The sequence below is a fragment of the Homarus americanus genome, unplaced genomic scaffold, assembly GCF_018991925.1.
Source record: "Homarus americanus isolate GMGI-L3 unplaced genomic scaffold, GMGI_Hamer_2.0 scaffold37032, whole genome shotgun sequence".
Classification (NCBI taxonomy): domain Eukaryota; kingdom Metazoa; phylum Arthropoda; class Malacostraca; order Decapoda; family Nephropidae; genus Homarus; species Homarus americanus.
The window spans coordinates 4,672,390-4,687,751 of NW_024731852.1; the positions used below are offsets into that span (position 1 = coordinate 4,672,390).

The following is a 15,362-nucleotide window of genomic DNA, read 5'->3' on the forward strand; positions in this document are numbered from 1 at the left end:
AATTACTGTAATCATAAGTAACGCAGAGTAGGAGGTAAAGTATTTCATTTACTACATGTGAATTGTTTTACTTCAGTGTAGTAATGGTTGTGTGTGTGAGGGAGGAGGTCAGACTAATAGAACACTTAATACTGTCTGGTCTGTTTTTACTCGTTAAAGGGACACACCTTGACTCTGTTTGGGGAATACTGTAGCGTTAAAGTTCAGGTAAAGAGACGAGGGAGGTTATTGTTTACGGTCCTATTTCCAACTTATGTAAACAGAATTGGAGTATTACATTAGGGTTCGTCTCTGTTCGCTTCTCTGTTCTGTATGCAAACAATTGGGCACCACAATAAGAGATGCAGTGATGGAAAACATGTTAAAGCACAACAATCATTAACACGAGGCTGTCTAGATGGTGATGAGAGTGAGGGGGTAGAAGCAGTAGTGGTGGGTGGGGGTGTAGTGGTGTGGGGGTGATCACTAAATATGGTCAATACCTGCTGGGCGCCCCGGTGCCTCGCCTCCTACCTACCTCTGCTGAAGCAATCACGCATCTGTGTACTGTGCAATACTACTCTCCACATTGTGCACATACATACATACATATGCATCTCAGCAAACTCATATACATCGGAACCGTAGCCGTTTTAATAAATGCAAATATGTTTTATTTCTTGGGGTTTAAAGACGAATCGGTATAGTTATATATCAGACACTTGTAAGGATCTGTTGCCACTCTTAGATATATAAATCGTGATAATTACGTTAAGGTATGAACACGTCACTAGTTGTGCAAGAACATCGTCATAGTGTGCGAGTGACTACCCACAGTAATTGTCGCGTCATCACTAGATAAGCTGGGTCCACCACGGTCCTGGTCCCTCCCATCATCATCCATCCCACCATCATCCATCTCGCCATCATCCATCTCACCGCCATCCCTCCGCCTTCATCCATCTCACCATCATCCATCTCACCGCCATCCCTCCGCCATCATCCTCCCGCCATCATCCTCCCATCATCATCCATCCCACCATCATCCATCTCACCGCCATCCCTCCCGCCATCATCCCTCCCACCATCATCCTCCCACCTTCATCCCCTCCCCACACCATCCTCCGCCACCATCCTCCCGCCATCATCCCTCCCGCCATCATCATCCTCCCGCCATCATCCCTCCGCCATCATCCTCCCCCATCCCTCCCGCCATCATCCTCCGCCATCATCATCCTCCGCCATCATCCTCCGCCATCATCCCTCCGCCATCATCATCACCTTCATCCCTCCCGCCTTCATCCCTCCCCTTCATCCCTCCCGCCTTCATCCCTCCCGCCTTCATCCTTCCTCCTCATCCTCCGCCACCATCCCTCCCGCCACCATCCCTCCGCCATCATCCCTCCCGCCATCATCCTCCGCCATCATCCTCCCGCCATCATCCCTCCCGCCTTCATCCCTCCGCCTTCATCCCTCCCCTTCATCCTCATCCCTCCCGCCATCATCCCTCCCGCCATCATCCTCCCGCCACCATCCCTCCGCCATCATCCTCCGCCACATCATCCCTCCGCCACCATCCCTCCCACCATCATCCCTCCGCCATCGTCCTCCGCCTTCGTCCCTCCGCCATCATCCTCCGCCACCATCCTCCCGCCATCATCCCTCCCGCCATCATCCTCCGCCATCATCCCTCCCGCCACCATCCCTCCCGCCACCATCCCTCCCGCCACCATCCCTCCCGCCACCATCCCTCCCGCCATCATCCCTCCCGCCATCATCCATCTCACCGCCATCCATCTCACCACCATCTCCACTTTGTTTGATTCATTTATGTAGAAGCTGATGGGCCCAGCTGTGTACACTTAGTGTGTTTAGTGAACCTGTAACCTAGCCAATTAACTGATAAGAATGGAGGAAACTGCAGCGGGCCCATTGGCCCATACTAGGCAGTCCCGGTTACACCCAACCCCTACTGCTCATATAAGCATCCAACCTATGTTTGAAGCAATTCAGCGTATTCGAGTTAATGATGAGGTTTGGTAACTTGTTCCATTCATCCACTACTCTGTTTCCAAACCAGTGTTTACCTACTTCGCGCCTAAATCTAAATTTGTCTAATTTAAAACCATTGTTACGAGTTCGCTCCTCGTTGGATAGTTTGAGTACCTTTGTAATGTCCCCTTTGTTTAGCCCTGACTTCCATTTATACACCTCTATCAAGTCGCCCCTCGCTCTGCGTCTCTCGACGGAGTGCAAATTAAGATGCTTTAACCTGTCTCTATACTCAAGGTTCCTAATGTCCGGGATTAGTCTTGTCATTCTCCTCTGAATTCTTTCCAAGGATTCTATATCCATTCTGTAATACGGTGATCAGAACTGAACTGCGTAATCCAGGTGAGGTCTCACAAGCGCAAGATATAATCGTAAGATGACCCCGCTAGTCTTGTAACTAACACTCCTTTTTATGAACCCAAGTACTTTTATTAGCCTTGTTACGAGCAAAAGCACATTGTTTACTTGGCTAAAGGTTCCTACTTATCATTACTCCTACATCTCTCTCGCATTCGGATTTCTCAATGGCATCGTTGTTCATCGTTGTTCATATGGTAACTGGTTTCCCTGTTTACATCTCCTATACTGAGTACTTTACATTTGTCCACATTGAATTTTATCTGCCATTTTTCAGACCATTCGAAAATTTTATTTAGATCTTCCTGTAGTTTTGCGGAGTCCTCGTCAGATTTAATAACACGTCCTATTTTAGTGCCATCAGCAAATTTACTTAGGATGTATTGTAGGTGTTAGTTAACCCTGGGACTAGATAACAAACTGATGGGATGTGTTGGTTAATGTGTTAGTTAACCCTGAGACTAGATAACTATTCAGGAAGACAACAAGGAGTTTTACACCACCGAGGTAGAGTGGATGTTTTTCCTGTCAATGGGAAGGTCGTCGCGGGGGGGGGGGGGGGGGATTAATAACCAGAATAACCAGGAGGGATGCAAGGTAGAGAGGTAGGGGGTGAGGATGATGGGGAGATAAGGATAATAATTCACACCATTTGTATAAGGTGGGGAGGTAACGTGCTGCTATGTCAAGTCTGTTTCAGTGGCCGCGCTCGGGGGATACACCTCATTGGTCATCTTAGTCATCTAACCTAACCTAACCTTTCGGCTGTGCTTTGTTACTCCATCTTGTTTCACTGGATGATTAAACACCATAACGCTAACCTAACCTCCCAGGTATCGTTGGGGTGGTTAATCATCGTGTGAACTAAGATGGATGGGGTTGCCTACATCTTCACATGATCCATTAGTTTCTTACACACGCACGCACGCACGCACGCACGCACGCACGCACGCACGCACGCACGCACGCACACACACACACACACACACACACACACACACACACACACACACACGCACGCAAGTTTTGGTAATCTTTTTAGTACTATTTCCGTTTATGTAACTGTGCGATAATGACGCTCATACTGTATCTGATTCAGGGTTAGATTAATGGTTGTATATTATGCGTCATGGTTATCTGATAGTGATAGGAAAATAGTTGGAAGGTGATAGGTGGGGTGTGAGTAGTGTGGTGTGGTGGTGTGAGTAGTGTGGTGGTGTGAGTAGTGTGGTGTGGTGGTGTGAGTAGTGTGGTGTGGTGGTGTGAGTAGTGTGGTGGTGTGAGTAGTGTGGTGTGGTGGTGTGATAGTGTGTGAGTAGTGGTGTGGTGATGTGAGTAGTGTGGTGTGTGTGTGTGAGTAGTGTGGTGTGAGTAGTGTGGTGTGTGGTGGTGTGAGTAGTGTGGTGTAGTGGTGTGAGTGTGTGGTTGGTGGTGTGAGTAGTGTGGTGTGAGTAGTGGTGTGGTGGTGTGAGTAGTGTGGTGTGGTGTGGTGGTGTGAGTAGTGTGGTGGTGTGAGTAGTGTGGTGTGGTGGTGTGAGTAGTGTAGTGTGGTGGTGTGAGTAGTGTGGTGTGGTGTGTGTGTGGTGTGGTGTGAGTAGTGTGGTGTGGTGGTGTGAGTAGTGTGGTGTGGTGGTGAGTAGTGTAGTGTGGTGTGCTGGTGTGAGTAGTGTGGTGTGGTGGTGAGTAATGTGGTGGTGGTGAGTAGTGTAGTGTGGTGTGCTGGTGTGAGTAGTGTGGTGTGCTGGTGTGAGTAGTGTGGTGTGGTGGTGTGAGTAGTGTAGTGTGGTGTGGGGTGGAGGATAAAGGCTGCTTGTAGAGTGAAGGAGGCGGTGGAAGGGTGAAAGATAGTGGTTGAAGTGTAGGAATGGGGAAGGGGTAGGTATAGGATGGTGATGAGGAATGAGAGGGTAGGATGTAGCGAGCGAAATATTATATTTTGTGTACCGTAGAGTGGCAGGAACTACAAGCAGCGAACCCTCCACTAGGCAAAAAACACTCAAGCATGAAGACGTTGGTCGAACAGGTAAAGATTAAGGCTTGTTGTGTGATTTATGTCTAGTGGCGTGCGTTTTGAGGTGTTGTAAGTCACGTTTGGGAATAGGATATGGGTGCAGGATGTGAATTCGATTGTCATCCTGTTGAAGTGGGACAATCAGCGATGGCATGAGATTTAAGTGAAAGATGGGGTTAGGGGGTACAGGTGAGAGGTAGGGATTGGAGGTAAAGAGCGGAGAGTGGTTTTGAGGTTAAGAGCGGGGAGTGGTTTTGAGGTAAGTGTGGGGAGTGGTTTTGAGGTAAGTGTGAGGTGGGGGCGAGAACCAGAGTTGGGGGTAGATGTATACAGTAGGTCGCTCTTGTGAACAGTGTGGATCTGTTGTTACCTTTGAATACCTGTCGCTTCTATACAAGATAACTCGCCACACGGAAGAACAGTGTGTGTGTTAGGAGTAAGGTGTTGGCGTGGTTGAACACCTGCCTCGATCCTGGCAGGTCACCACTCACTCACCTCATCCACACCACATTCCCTCCTGCTTTATCATACCTCCCACCTGCCTCCTAAATGAATCTCGTAAATACCATTATCGCTTGACTGACTATAACTCAACCCACTTAAAGGCACAAATCTGTAAAAGTGACATTCATTGTATAGAAATACAACATATGAAATATAATGAAAAATTACCTTATATGTAAACAAATAGGTCAAATTTAGTTTGTTGACATATACGGTGGACCAATTTATTATATTGTATTTAAATTCAGATTTTATAGTTAAAATCGTACTTTGATTTAAAGGGTAATGTGTATTTAATTGAAGGTTAGCTTTACATTTAAGGATTTTAGAGTCGTTCGGTGAATTTCAATCTATATTCTTGTACCTGTGTAAACCCGGATACTTTATTAATTATATGGAGGGTTTTCTTCATTACGAACCTCCTCCATATCGTCTTTCATTCTTCCTACGTCTCGTTGGTGGACCTCGCATCGTATCTTCTTTCACAAAACCTGCAAGTTTTCATGTGTAGTCCACGCAGGCGACACTCACTGGTAGTGTTCTCTTGTACAAGTTATAAGGAAACTTTCAGCGTTAGACACATCCTGGGCTGTTTGTTGTCGCTCTCATGTGCATCTCCGGTTATTACACATATTAAAAAAATAAAAACATTCTAGGCTTTATTTTGTTTTATTTAATGTGAGATAGTGAAAAACTTTGACTAAGTCGTTAGTTCTTGTTAGAGTTTACATTCTGCTGTTTTTGTGAGGCAACATTTACTTGGTATTAGAAATTACGCGGAATGTGACAAATGGTTCAGACTTATAGGTGAAGTCTTTCATCGTTGTGATCCACGGAAACACCTCATGTACAGTACCTCTGTAATAGCACCATCATGGTTCCCTTAGCACACAGAATTGTAATATTTATTTTAAAGTCATAATCGTGGTGTCAGATTGTTGTTTGAACGCTGTAAGCCATCTTGGTGTTGCTTAAGAGGTGAGGTTATTGGTTAAGCAACGTGAATTATCTTATTGTAGCTGGAAACATGAACTGCTGAAGAAATTATGTTTCGGCACTGAAAATTGTCTTGGGGTTGATGAAGATGTGAGCACCACCTTTCTATCTCTGGATGAGTGTGCAGTCGGTCACCTTAAACGGCATCCTCCTGTGGGTGAGTGGAAGGAAGTTGGTGGTGCTCGATGTGTGGCGTAAATCCGGCCACAAGTGTACCAAAACTTGTCCAAATATGGTGGGCTGATAAGAGAGAGATAGTAGTGAACATGACTTGCGAGTGAGGGATACAGTATTTAACGTGTGTCACGAGGCGTGTCCCGTCAGTCACTAGTTTCAAGGACTAGCTCACTGTCGCTTGTGCGTCCGGCCGTGGTGGTTTTTGTGTTCCTCTTGCCTCTTTTGGAGTCAACCGGCTGTGGTGTGACGCCTTGTGGAGGAAACTGGCGAATTGTAGTGCCGGTACTTAACTTTTTGGAGCTTCGATAAAACGTGACATATAACTTAATGTCCGTCTTGTTAACATTGTAGAACCCGGTTTACTGTAGCGTGTTGTGCTGGTAGTTAACTGTGAGAGGAATTAGCCCCGACACACAGTTTGGTACTCGGTGTAGAAATACAAACTTTCATATAAATCGTTACATCTGCTAACTCGTGTGAAAGAAGGCTCACGCTGCTCCCTGGTGAGTGAAGTGTATGGCGAGCCTCTCACTCCAAGCATCAATAATTAAGGTCAGTCGGGTAATGGGGCTGTGTATGGTTCATACTGTTTATCTTCTGTGTGCACGATACTACTCTGCGACCTGTGGTGTAATGGTCAGCATCCTCGCCTCGCTAGCGAGTTGACTCGAGCTCGATCCCCAGGCAGGGTGAAACTATAGGCAAGTTTCTTTACGCCATTTGCCTCTGTCTACCCAGCAGTAATTGGGAACCTGGATGTTAATCGATTTGCGGATCGTATTCCAGGGTAATGGTTAGCCAGTGCAGTTGGCGAGTTGTCCGGTCTTCTCGGACTATTCCTTGAAACTGGGTCATGCACTGTGTTGGCGACAGCTTTTGCACCTTTGACAAATTCACGCTTAGGAGGCCCTAGGGCCAGCCATCCTCGATTTCAATGGGGCTTCCATTATACTCTGTGAACACCTCACACAACATAAGTATCCATAATACACAATGTTGTGTACGTTTGTGTATCATCTTTGTACGGGGTTTGTATCGTTAATCCAGGTCACATCGAGGTTTGCTTTCCTCTACATGTGCAGAGTTATGCCGTTATTCGTATATTAATATGAAGATTGAATGCTGTTTGATTTCTGGGAGTGTGAGTGCTAACTGTACAAATGGGAAAGGAAATGCGGACACAAAAGAACAATAACTTGAATAAATGATGCGAGCTTGAAAGGATTCTGTGTTTACTGAATCTATGTCCACTCATGATTGTGGCCACCCATTAGGAATAGACTTACAACCGATTATAACAATCACCCGGTAATATGTAAATCTGCACGTCAGAGCTGTTGGTGCTTGATGGAAGAAAGGATGTGTTGGGAGGGGTGTATGGTAATAAGGAACACGAGTAAAACTAATAATCTCTGGGGTATTGCAAGTGTACTGTACAGTGTGTGTGTGTGGGTGGCTCATTCACCCCATCTTGATAATCTTATCTCCTACGTTGCCTGAATATGACCACTATTTATTATTGCTGCCTTGTGTTAAATGGGTCGCCACGTTATCTGTAGATGCTGTAGTAGTGTATAACATAGTGCTTAAATTTTTGTTGCATAATTTTGTGGCGATGACGTCACAGCTCGTTTTTTCTTGCCCCTTTTCTCTTTTTTCTTTTTATCTCGTCTTTTTCCAAACTTTTTAGGACAAAGTTTTAATTTTAATTTATTAAAGCCTGTTTAGTGGTGTTAAATGCGCAAGTGAAGAAAATGGGTACTGTGTGTGTGTACAATGTCGTCAGCACCCTCAAAAAATGGTAAAATCATTATATGTATTATCAAGCTAATTAGCCCAATTTCAAAATATTTTGATATTTTAAAATTGACAATTTATTCAAATGTGAAGGAAGGTAAGATTAACTGAGTTATGTCTTATTGTAAAGTTTACAGGTGTCTAGTACAGTAGCTCCCCTTTGTTTTTATAGTAAATTATCTAAAAGCAATGCCGCTACATCTTGTCGTTCTTCGTGTGTTTATTACGCCACAATTGTCCACACATACATATAAAGTCTTTGCTTCCTGGCGCCCTTCAGGTGCAGATGTAGTGTGTGTGTGTGTGTGTGTGTGTGTGTGTGTGTGTGTGTGTGTGTCGTAATGCTTGCTTACCTTCCTCAAGCTGGAGCCTTCATCTCTCCTCACGTCCCTCCTGGGTATTAAATTTTTTGTTGTTCTTCACCTCGGCGCTTGATCGTGGGTGTTGCGCGGCGGGCTACTTGAGTTGCTAGATCGTGACGCAGCTGGGCGCCTTCCCCTTGTGTCATCCTCCAACGCACCTGTGACCTAACCCCTTGTTAGATCGACCTTTGATGGATCTGCTGATGACATTGTTCACACCCACTACTACCATGATTGTCCTTACGCCTTCCTATTGGTATGGTGCTCACCATTTCTTCTCTGTAATGCCTACCATGATAGGTTTTATAGGTATGGCGGGACAGTGACGACCCTCTTGATAGATGAAAATATAACGTCTACCATAACCGCCGAGAATGTTGGACTAACACGCCCTGGGCCACAAGTGAACTGAGCACAGAGGCTACAAGGGTCTTATTCAGACACTCATGCACGCTGGCTTGCACTCGCTCGCTCATTAAAAAAAATGCAGCTCCCCCCCCCCTCAATACTTTCACCTATCCCCTTGTGGTGACGACACACATTAACCTGTGGGTGGTGGGGGGGGGCAGGAAAGGTCACTGGCTAACGTGACATGTCCTTGTACACGCTCACCTCCCACCCTCTTTGATTCACACTGCTTGTGATTTACCCACACACCCACCCACACCTGTCCAGTTACACCTTCCATACATACCATCATACACACCAGCTGCTGTACATACGACATTCATAACTCTCTCTCTCTCTCTCTCTAAAAAAAATGAACAAGCACATTATGAAGTGGTAAATAATAGATGCCAATAATTGGGTGCCTCACCATAGCCTACTCAGTACTAGTATGGATGTGTGAATTACATCTTAATGGTATATTTACGTTACTCGCTCCAGGATGTGGGTGAGCATACTTTAAGAATTTAGTTGGGTTGTCTTGTATGTGTACAGTATACGTCCTCTCTGCCGCCCGCCTCATCATGCTGTTACTCTTGTCCGAAAACTATTTTATGTCCACCAATAAGAGTTTGTTTATTTGTTCAAATTTTATGCGAATCAATCTTTCATATTTTATTACTGCTCATATAAGACACAACTCAATTAAGGCCTTTGTATGTTTTATTAAGTACAGCAATATTATTTATTCTATATAACAGAGCAACAGTTGACTATAATTTCCACACTCAAGTTAGGAAATCACGTATCCATTCTCCAAAAGTGACCTCTCCCTAGACCTCACCTTAAGGTCAAAGACGCATCTGGCCGTTTTCACTAACCTCTTGAGGTATATATTTGTTTCTCAAGCACAAGATTGTAAAGGGCCTTTTAAGTAATGTTTAGAAGTTTGTTTCTTTTCATAGCGGTTGCGTGTAAATATTTGCATGAGTTCGAGGCAATATTTTCCCATTATAAAGACAAGAAGTACTGTTGGTTACTTTAGTGATCGCTGGTAGCGGTTAGTGTTGTGTACATTGCGTAGGCCTCGTCCCCACAGTTCCCATTATTTGGGGTTACAGGCGGTCCAAGGCGCAAGATCGTCTGAAGACAGGAATTCTTAGGGTAACTGTGACAGGGTGTGTCGTAGCATACTAGATTCTTATTGGCCATAAGCCCATTCTGCTCACGCCGTAACCAAACTGGCGCTGTTTTAAGTTTCTGTAGTCTATTCTCCGTATCTGAAAGTCGTAATATGAGTCTAGTCAATTATATTTTATAATAGGAGGCAGGCGTCCCTTCTTTAACATTGGTTTATGTGGTGCACGAGCCACGTAGACTGTTGTGCTGTTTACCCCACGACTTGTGTAGGATGTGATTGTAACATCCTTAACTCCCATTGTTGTGATAACCCTCGTATGGGAGTTCTTACATTTAAGGGATTTGTAATCACATTTAAGGGATTTTTATATCAATTAAATCACTTATTTTAACAAAGTTGACTGGTGACGTCATCGCCGGCGGCTGTGACGTTACCTTCATCTCTCTTGGACGGATATCGAAGCAAACATCATAATCAGCCAGATCACATAGATATATAGAGCGAGTAGGCACGCCCTCAGCTTAAAGTAAAGGGCAACTTCATGTTATTTGTGGTGATACTGAGAGAGGGGCGAAATGAAGGGGCTGGTTAAGCTAATGCAAAAAAATATGGAGTAATCGTGCGAGGAGTCTGTATCATTTTGAAAAATACATGTAATAAAATTTGTGATAGATTTTATTTTTTATCCTTAATTTAACCATTTAACTGGATATCTGTGGCATCTTTATCCCGTATTCTATTTTTGTGCTGTGAAGTTATATGTAGAAATGGTTTGCATGTCTTGCCAGTGGTACCGAGTCATCAATGTCGTTCACACACACACACAGTATATTTATATATATAAAAGTTTGACGAGATCAGTTACTTTTATGTTGTGTTGTATAGTTGTACTGGTAAACGAGAAAATAAAAACTATGTACAGTAGTTTCATGTATGAAGCCACACTTAGTTTGCATACAAGCTCACCACTGATTATTTGCTGCCTTTAAAGTATAAATTTTGTAAGGGTATTGGACCATCATTGTTACAGGTGTTGTTGAGGTGGTTGGATTACTAATGCCAAGTACTGTATTGTGTTGCAGGTTGTAGGTGCAGGATGGTGCGTGTGAGGTGTAAGTGGGACCGGGGCTGACCACGCACACCTCCCCCTCCCTGAGGCTGCTCTCTCCTTCCTCTCACACCGTACTCTCTCCTATCACACCCACCCTCCATCACACCCAGGTTAGTCTCGCTCTATCTCTCTCTATTTATTAGATATTTTTTATTGATTCTTAAGAATGTCTAGGAAAGTTTTGTCATGCTGTTAACAGATAGAGTAAACAGTGTCTGGAGTATATGGTTACTTGTTACAATATTATTAAAATTAACAAGATAATGTGTATAAGGCTCCAATATGTTTTTGCATCAGAGGTCAAGGTCACCGCCAAAGATCAAATTGCTTGAAATTGTATTTGTATGGCAGTACTTACTGTGTTTGTTGTGTTATGCATCTTTTTTTTCTTTTTTTGTTAGGGGGCACCATGTATTCCTCCCACCACCACCACAACAAGCAGGGCGTGCCATCACCAGAGAGTGCTGCAGCTGCTGATGTCTTTGAGCAGCTGTGTGCAGCAAACACCTTCAAATCGGTCCTCTGCCATTACCGTCAACTATGTGATGTTCTCAGGCTAAAACCTACAAATATTAGAAGCTTCTATCCCAAACTCAAGGTGGGTGTACAGTATGTTATGTTATTGTTCACTCTAAATTAGTGACTCATTAAATGTAGGACACCTGAGACTGTTAAAGTGTGAGGGAATGGGGAGTTTGGTTAAAGATTAGGTTATTATGAAGGAATGGTGATAGACAATGATGATAAGTGTGGGGTAGTGGCGAGATGAGTATGATATTATTGTATAATCAATGAGTAAAAATTATGGTAGAAATGCATATAGATATAAATATTAGTTCCATTCCTTTTTTAAAATGTGTTCAACTTTTCAGTCTAAACTTCGCTCCTGGAAGGCCCAAGCTCTTTGGAGTAAGTTTGACAAACGAGCTAGTCACAAATGCTACAACCATGGCAAGGCTTGTAGTAACAGCAAAGTAAGTTGTTATTTGTATATTGTTGTTAATTTTTGTTATGAGTGAATATTAATTATTCTGTGTCTGTGTTACTGGGATTAAGCATACTGTATATTATATACTGCTGTCTTATTTATAACCAGGTGTCCACACTTACTCTGGGTTGGCTAATGGGAAATCTCTAAGTAAATTGGTCAAATGGTATAGATAAACACATTATGTCCAATGCGTGGTAGGTAGTAAGAGTCACATAATCATTTATTTTAACTATACTGTACTGTAATTTAATGATCACAGCAGTTGGAAGTACATGTACGTTGTATGTATTTACCATCTGTGTATCCTACAAGAAACAAATTAAAGCAATAGAAAGGTGCTTACCAGAACACATTCCCTGTAAATTACTTTAGTTCATGCTTGACCAACACTCAAACTTAGTTTTTTAAGTGAAAACATTTAATGCATGGCGATATTTAAAAAGTAAATTACGCTGTGCCCATCAGCTTTAAATCACCTTTATATGCACTATTTTTATTATATCAACTCGTTAGTTTCCACTTTTCCAAAAAAAATTCGTTTGACATAAAAAATACACTTGATCTAATACCCCTTGTTTCATCACTTGGGGTCTTACTCAGGGGAAGAAAGGAATAAATTAGAAGCAAAAGATTGATGTGCTCGAGATCAGTATACAGTACGTATGGTACAAATAGAATGCAGTGATATTTAAGGGGAATAAAATTAGGAAGTGGGAAGTGAAAGAAATGCCAGGAAGAGGCTAAATCAGGTCTGCTTAGATGGTAAAAACATAAAATTGAGAGAATGGGAAGTGAAATGTGGATGAAGAGTATAATTTGGATAGGTGGGGGAGGGGAAAGCCAAAATATGGATATTTTGCGTAAAGGATAAAACATGGAAAATGAACGTAAAATTATGGTGGTGGTGATGATGAGGGGATGGTTACACTGAAAGCAGTGGTGTACAGTATATGAATGAGTGGAGGGTATGGTGTTGTGTGGATTTTGGGGAATGATATGCTTGTGATGGGTGCAACTGACTTGTATGGAGTGACAGGAGGAAACCAGATGAATATCTTAGGATTTATTTTGAAAGAGGAGTACCGCTGTAGGACACACACATTACGTCTGTAAGAATAAATAAGTGACAGTGAAGGAAGGGAGAATGTGTGTACAGTATTTGTGCTAGATTCTGATTACCATATACAGTATATCTGTATTACAGGAGGCTAGAAAGAGATTTTATTCCTTTAATATACAATGGTTAAATATTTGCAGGTCTTGATCATTGGGGCTGGACCTTGTGGCTTGCGCTCTGCAATAGAATGTCAGCTGCTGGGTGCTAAAGTTGTGGTGGTGGAGAAGCGAGATCGGTTGTCACGTAACAATGTGCTCCATCTCTGGCCATTTGTTATCTCTGACCTTAAGCAGCTGGGAGCAAAGAAATTTTATGGAAAATTTTGTGCTGGAGCTATTGATCACATCAGTAAGTAACAACTCCGTTCTTTAACCATAGTTTGATGCATATTGTTATTTTCAGACCAAGGTACAGTAGCACTTGCAAAGTTTAGTGCCTCCAACGTTCTCATTTCATTTAAGTTAAGATGGTAATTTTCACAAGTTGGTTTAGACTATGAATAAGTGAACAAGTTGTCACATGCTCCTTCTATGAAGTGTAATTGTACTGTGCTGTACAGTATGAACACTGTATGCAAATAAGAAAGGAAAGTTTTTAAATATGAGAAAATAAATGAAGATATAAAAGAAAGGAAAAGGCCTTGATCACATTCAGTTTATCACCAATTTATTTTCTTCCCATCTTTATGCAGATGTTCACTAATAAAAGGACATTGTTTCTTTTGTTGACATTATTTGTCTTTTGTGCTCTTCAATCTTCTAATGTTCCCATTATCCTGTGCTTTCTCAGGTAATGTCATTCCTTTCTGTTTGTTTTGTTTCACATTGCAAGCAGGTGAATGCATCTTCACTTGTTTTGTAGCCTTAATGGCATACAGCATAACAAATGTTTCAAGTATGTTTCAGTTTGTAAGATTCAAATGTGAGATGATTAGTGGGTGATATATTAGTTAGGGTGTGTATGTATATCCACCCTTAGATCAAGAAAGAATAATATGGCACCATTTTAGTTGTTGGTATAATTTTTTCTTACATTTTTATTATTATTGCAATACAGTATTATTATTTTGGATGCAGTGAATGAGAAAAACAAATAAAATGTGAAAATAACTTTGGGCAGAGAGTGGATCAGAGTCGGCAGAGATGAAGAAAGATTAGTAAAAGGGGTGTATAATTCAGAGTTGGATGGTAGGAATGAGATAGGAAGACCAAGATGGTGAAAGAATGGAATGAATTATACTGTATGTGCTGGAGGTAAGGAGGGGGAGGGCAAGAATAAGAGGAGAGCATGGCACCGAGTGATTTTGGGGAAGGAATTACTGCTGAAGGGTGATGTTGGGTTGTGTAAAGTGGCAGGGGTGAACCAGGTGGTTATTTGGGGACTTAGTGTACAAGGGGAATACAATACTTAACAAAATACATCTGTTACATCAACAAGAATACAGTTTGTGAAAGATTTTTTTTTTTTTTACTATCCTACTTTATGATGGAAAACATATAAAGGTAAAAAAAAAGAAAATTGGTAGTAATAATAATAATACTGATAATGCCTTTTTGTTTCAGGCATCCGGCAACTTCAGTGCATTTTGCTGAAGGTGGCCTTGCTGCTGGGTGTTGAAGTATTTGAGTCCGTGAGCTTTGAGGAGCTTGTTGAACCACCTGAGGACCAGAGTGAGAGTTAGTGTCTCCAGTTTTTATTTATTGCATTTTCAACTAATTTCTTTACAGCCATTTTCCATGCCTCTGTGGGCTAGTCACGAATATATGATGACAGTTTTCCAAACTGCATGGTATCTTGTAGCCTATCATCAAATGCTTATTCTGGGGTCATTTCTAAGAACCTCTCCAGCTGATAGTAAATGTTATATTATAATTCCTTAAGATAAATGTACAGTAAAGTATATAGCAGGTGCCACTAAGAGAGCTCAGGCTCTCACTTGGCTCAGCCATGTAATATTGTTCTTATTATTCACCCTGCATCTGTATTTTTCTGGCTTAATAAACTATTTCAATATCAATAAAAATACTGTATATGAAATCTCTTTAACTGCCCATGTTTCACTGCCATACATTATTATATTTTTTATGCCGGTTGCATACAACTTTCCTTTCAAGCAGAGAGAAGGTCCTTTTACCATCATTAAAGGCAACAGCTCCCTAAACTTCATCTAGCCATAGCTGACTCATTGTTCTGAAGCTATCACAGTTGCAAGTGAGAAGTATAATGTTGTATGGCAGTGAAACATAGGGTGTTAAAAATGTCATGCATAGACTTGAATGAATTGAAATGGGGATTTTGAGATGGATGTGTAACACAACACAGGGATAGGAAACCCTGGGCTGACAAGGGTCTGCAAAGAGTTAGGCTGAGATGTTTCAGC

General features: G+C 42.4%; 1 protein-coding gene across 6 annotated transcripts in view; it reads left to right on the plus strand.

Annotated features, from left to right (window-relative positions):
- Positions 1-15,362, plus strand: part of LOC121867957 (F-actin-monooxygenase Mical-like) — a 151,250-nt gene that overhangs the window by 62,756 nt on the left and 73,132 nt on the right. For all 6 annotated transcript variants that reach the window (XM_042368122.1, XM_042368121.1, XM_042368124.1 and 3 more), the window contains exons 2-6: positions 10,846-10,984; positions 11,276-11,472; positions 11,747-11,848; positions 13,123-13,330; positions 14,545-14,658. In XM_042368122.1, the coding sequence (XP_042224056.1) occupies positions 11,284-11,472; positions 11,747-11,848; positions 13,123-13,330; positions 14,545-14,658 (613 nt within the window). In that variant the 5' untranslated portion in view covers positions 10,846-10,984; positions 11,276-11,283. The remainder of the gene's footprint in view (positions 1-10,845; positions 10,985-11,275; positions 11,473-11,746; positions 11,849-13,122; positions 13,331-14,544; positions 14,659-15,362) is intronic.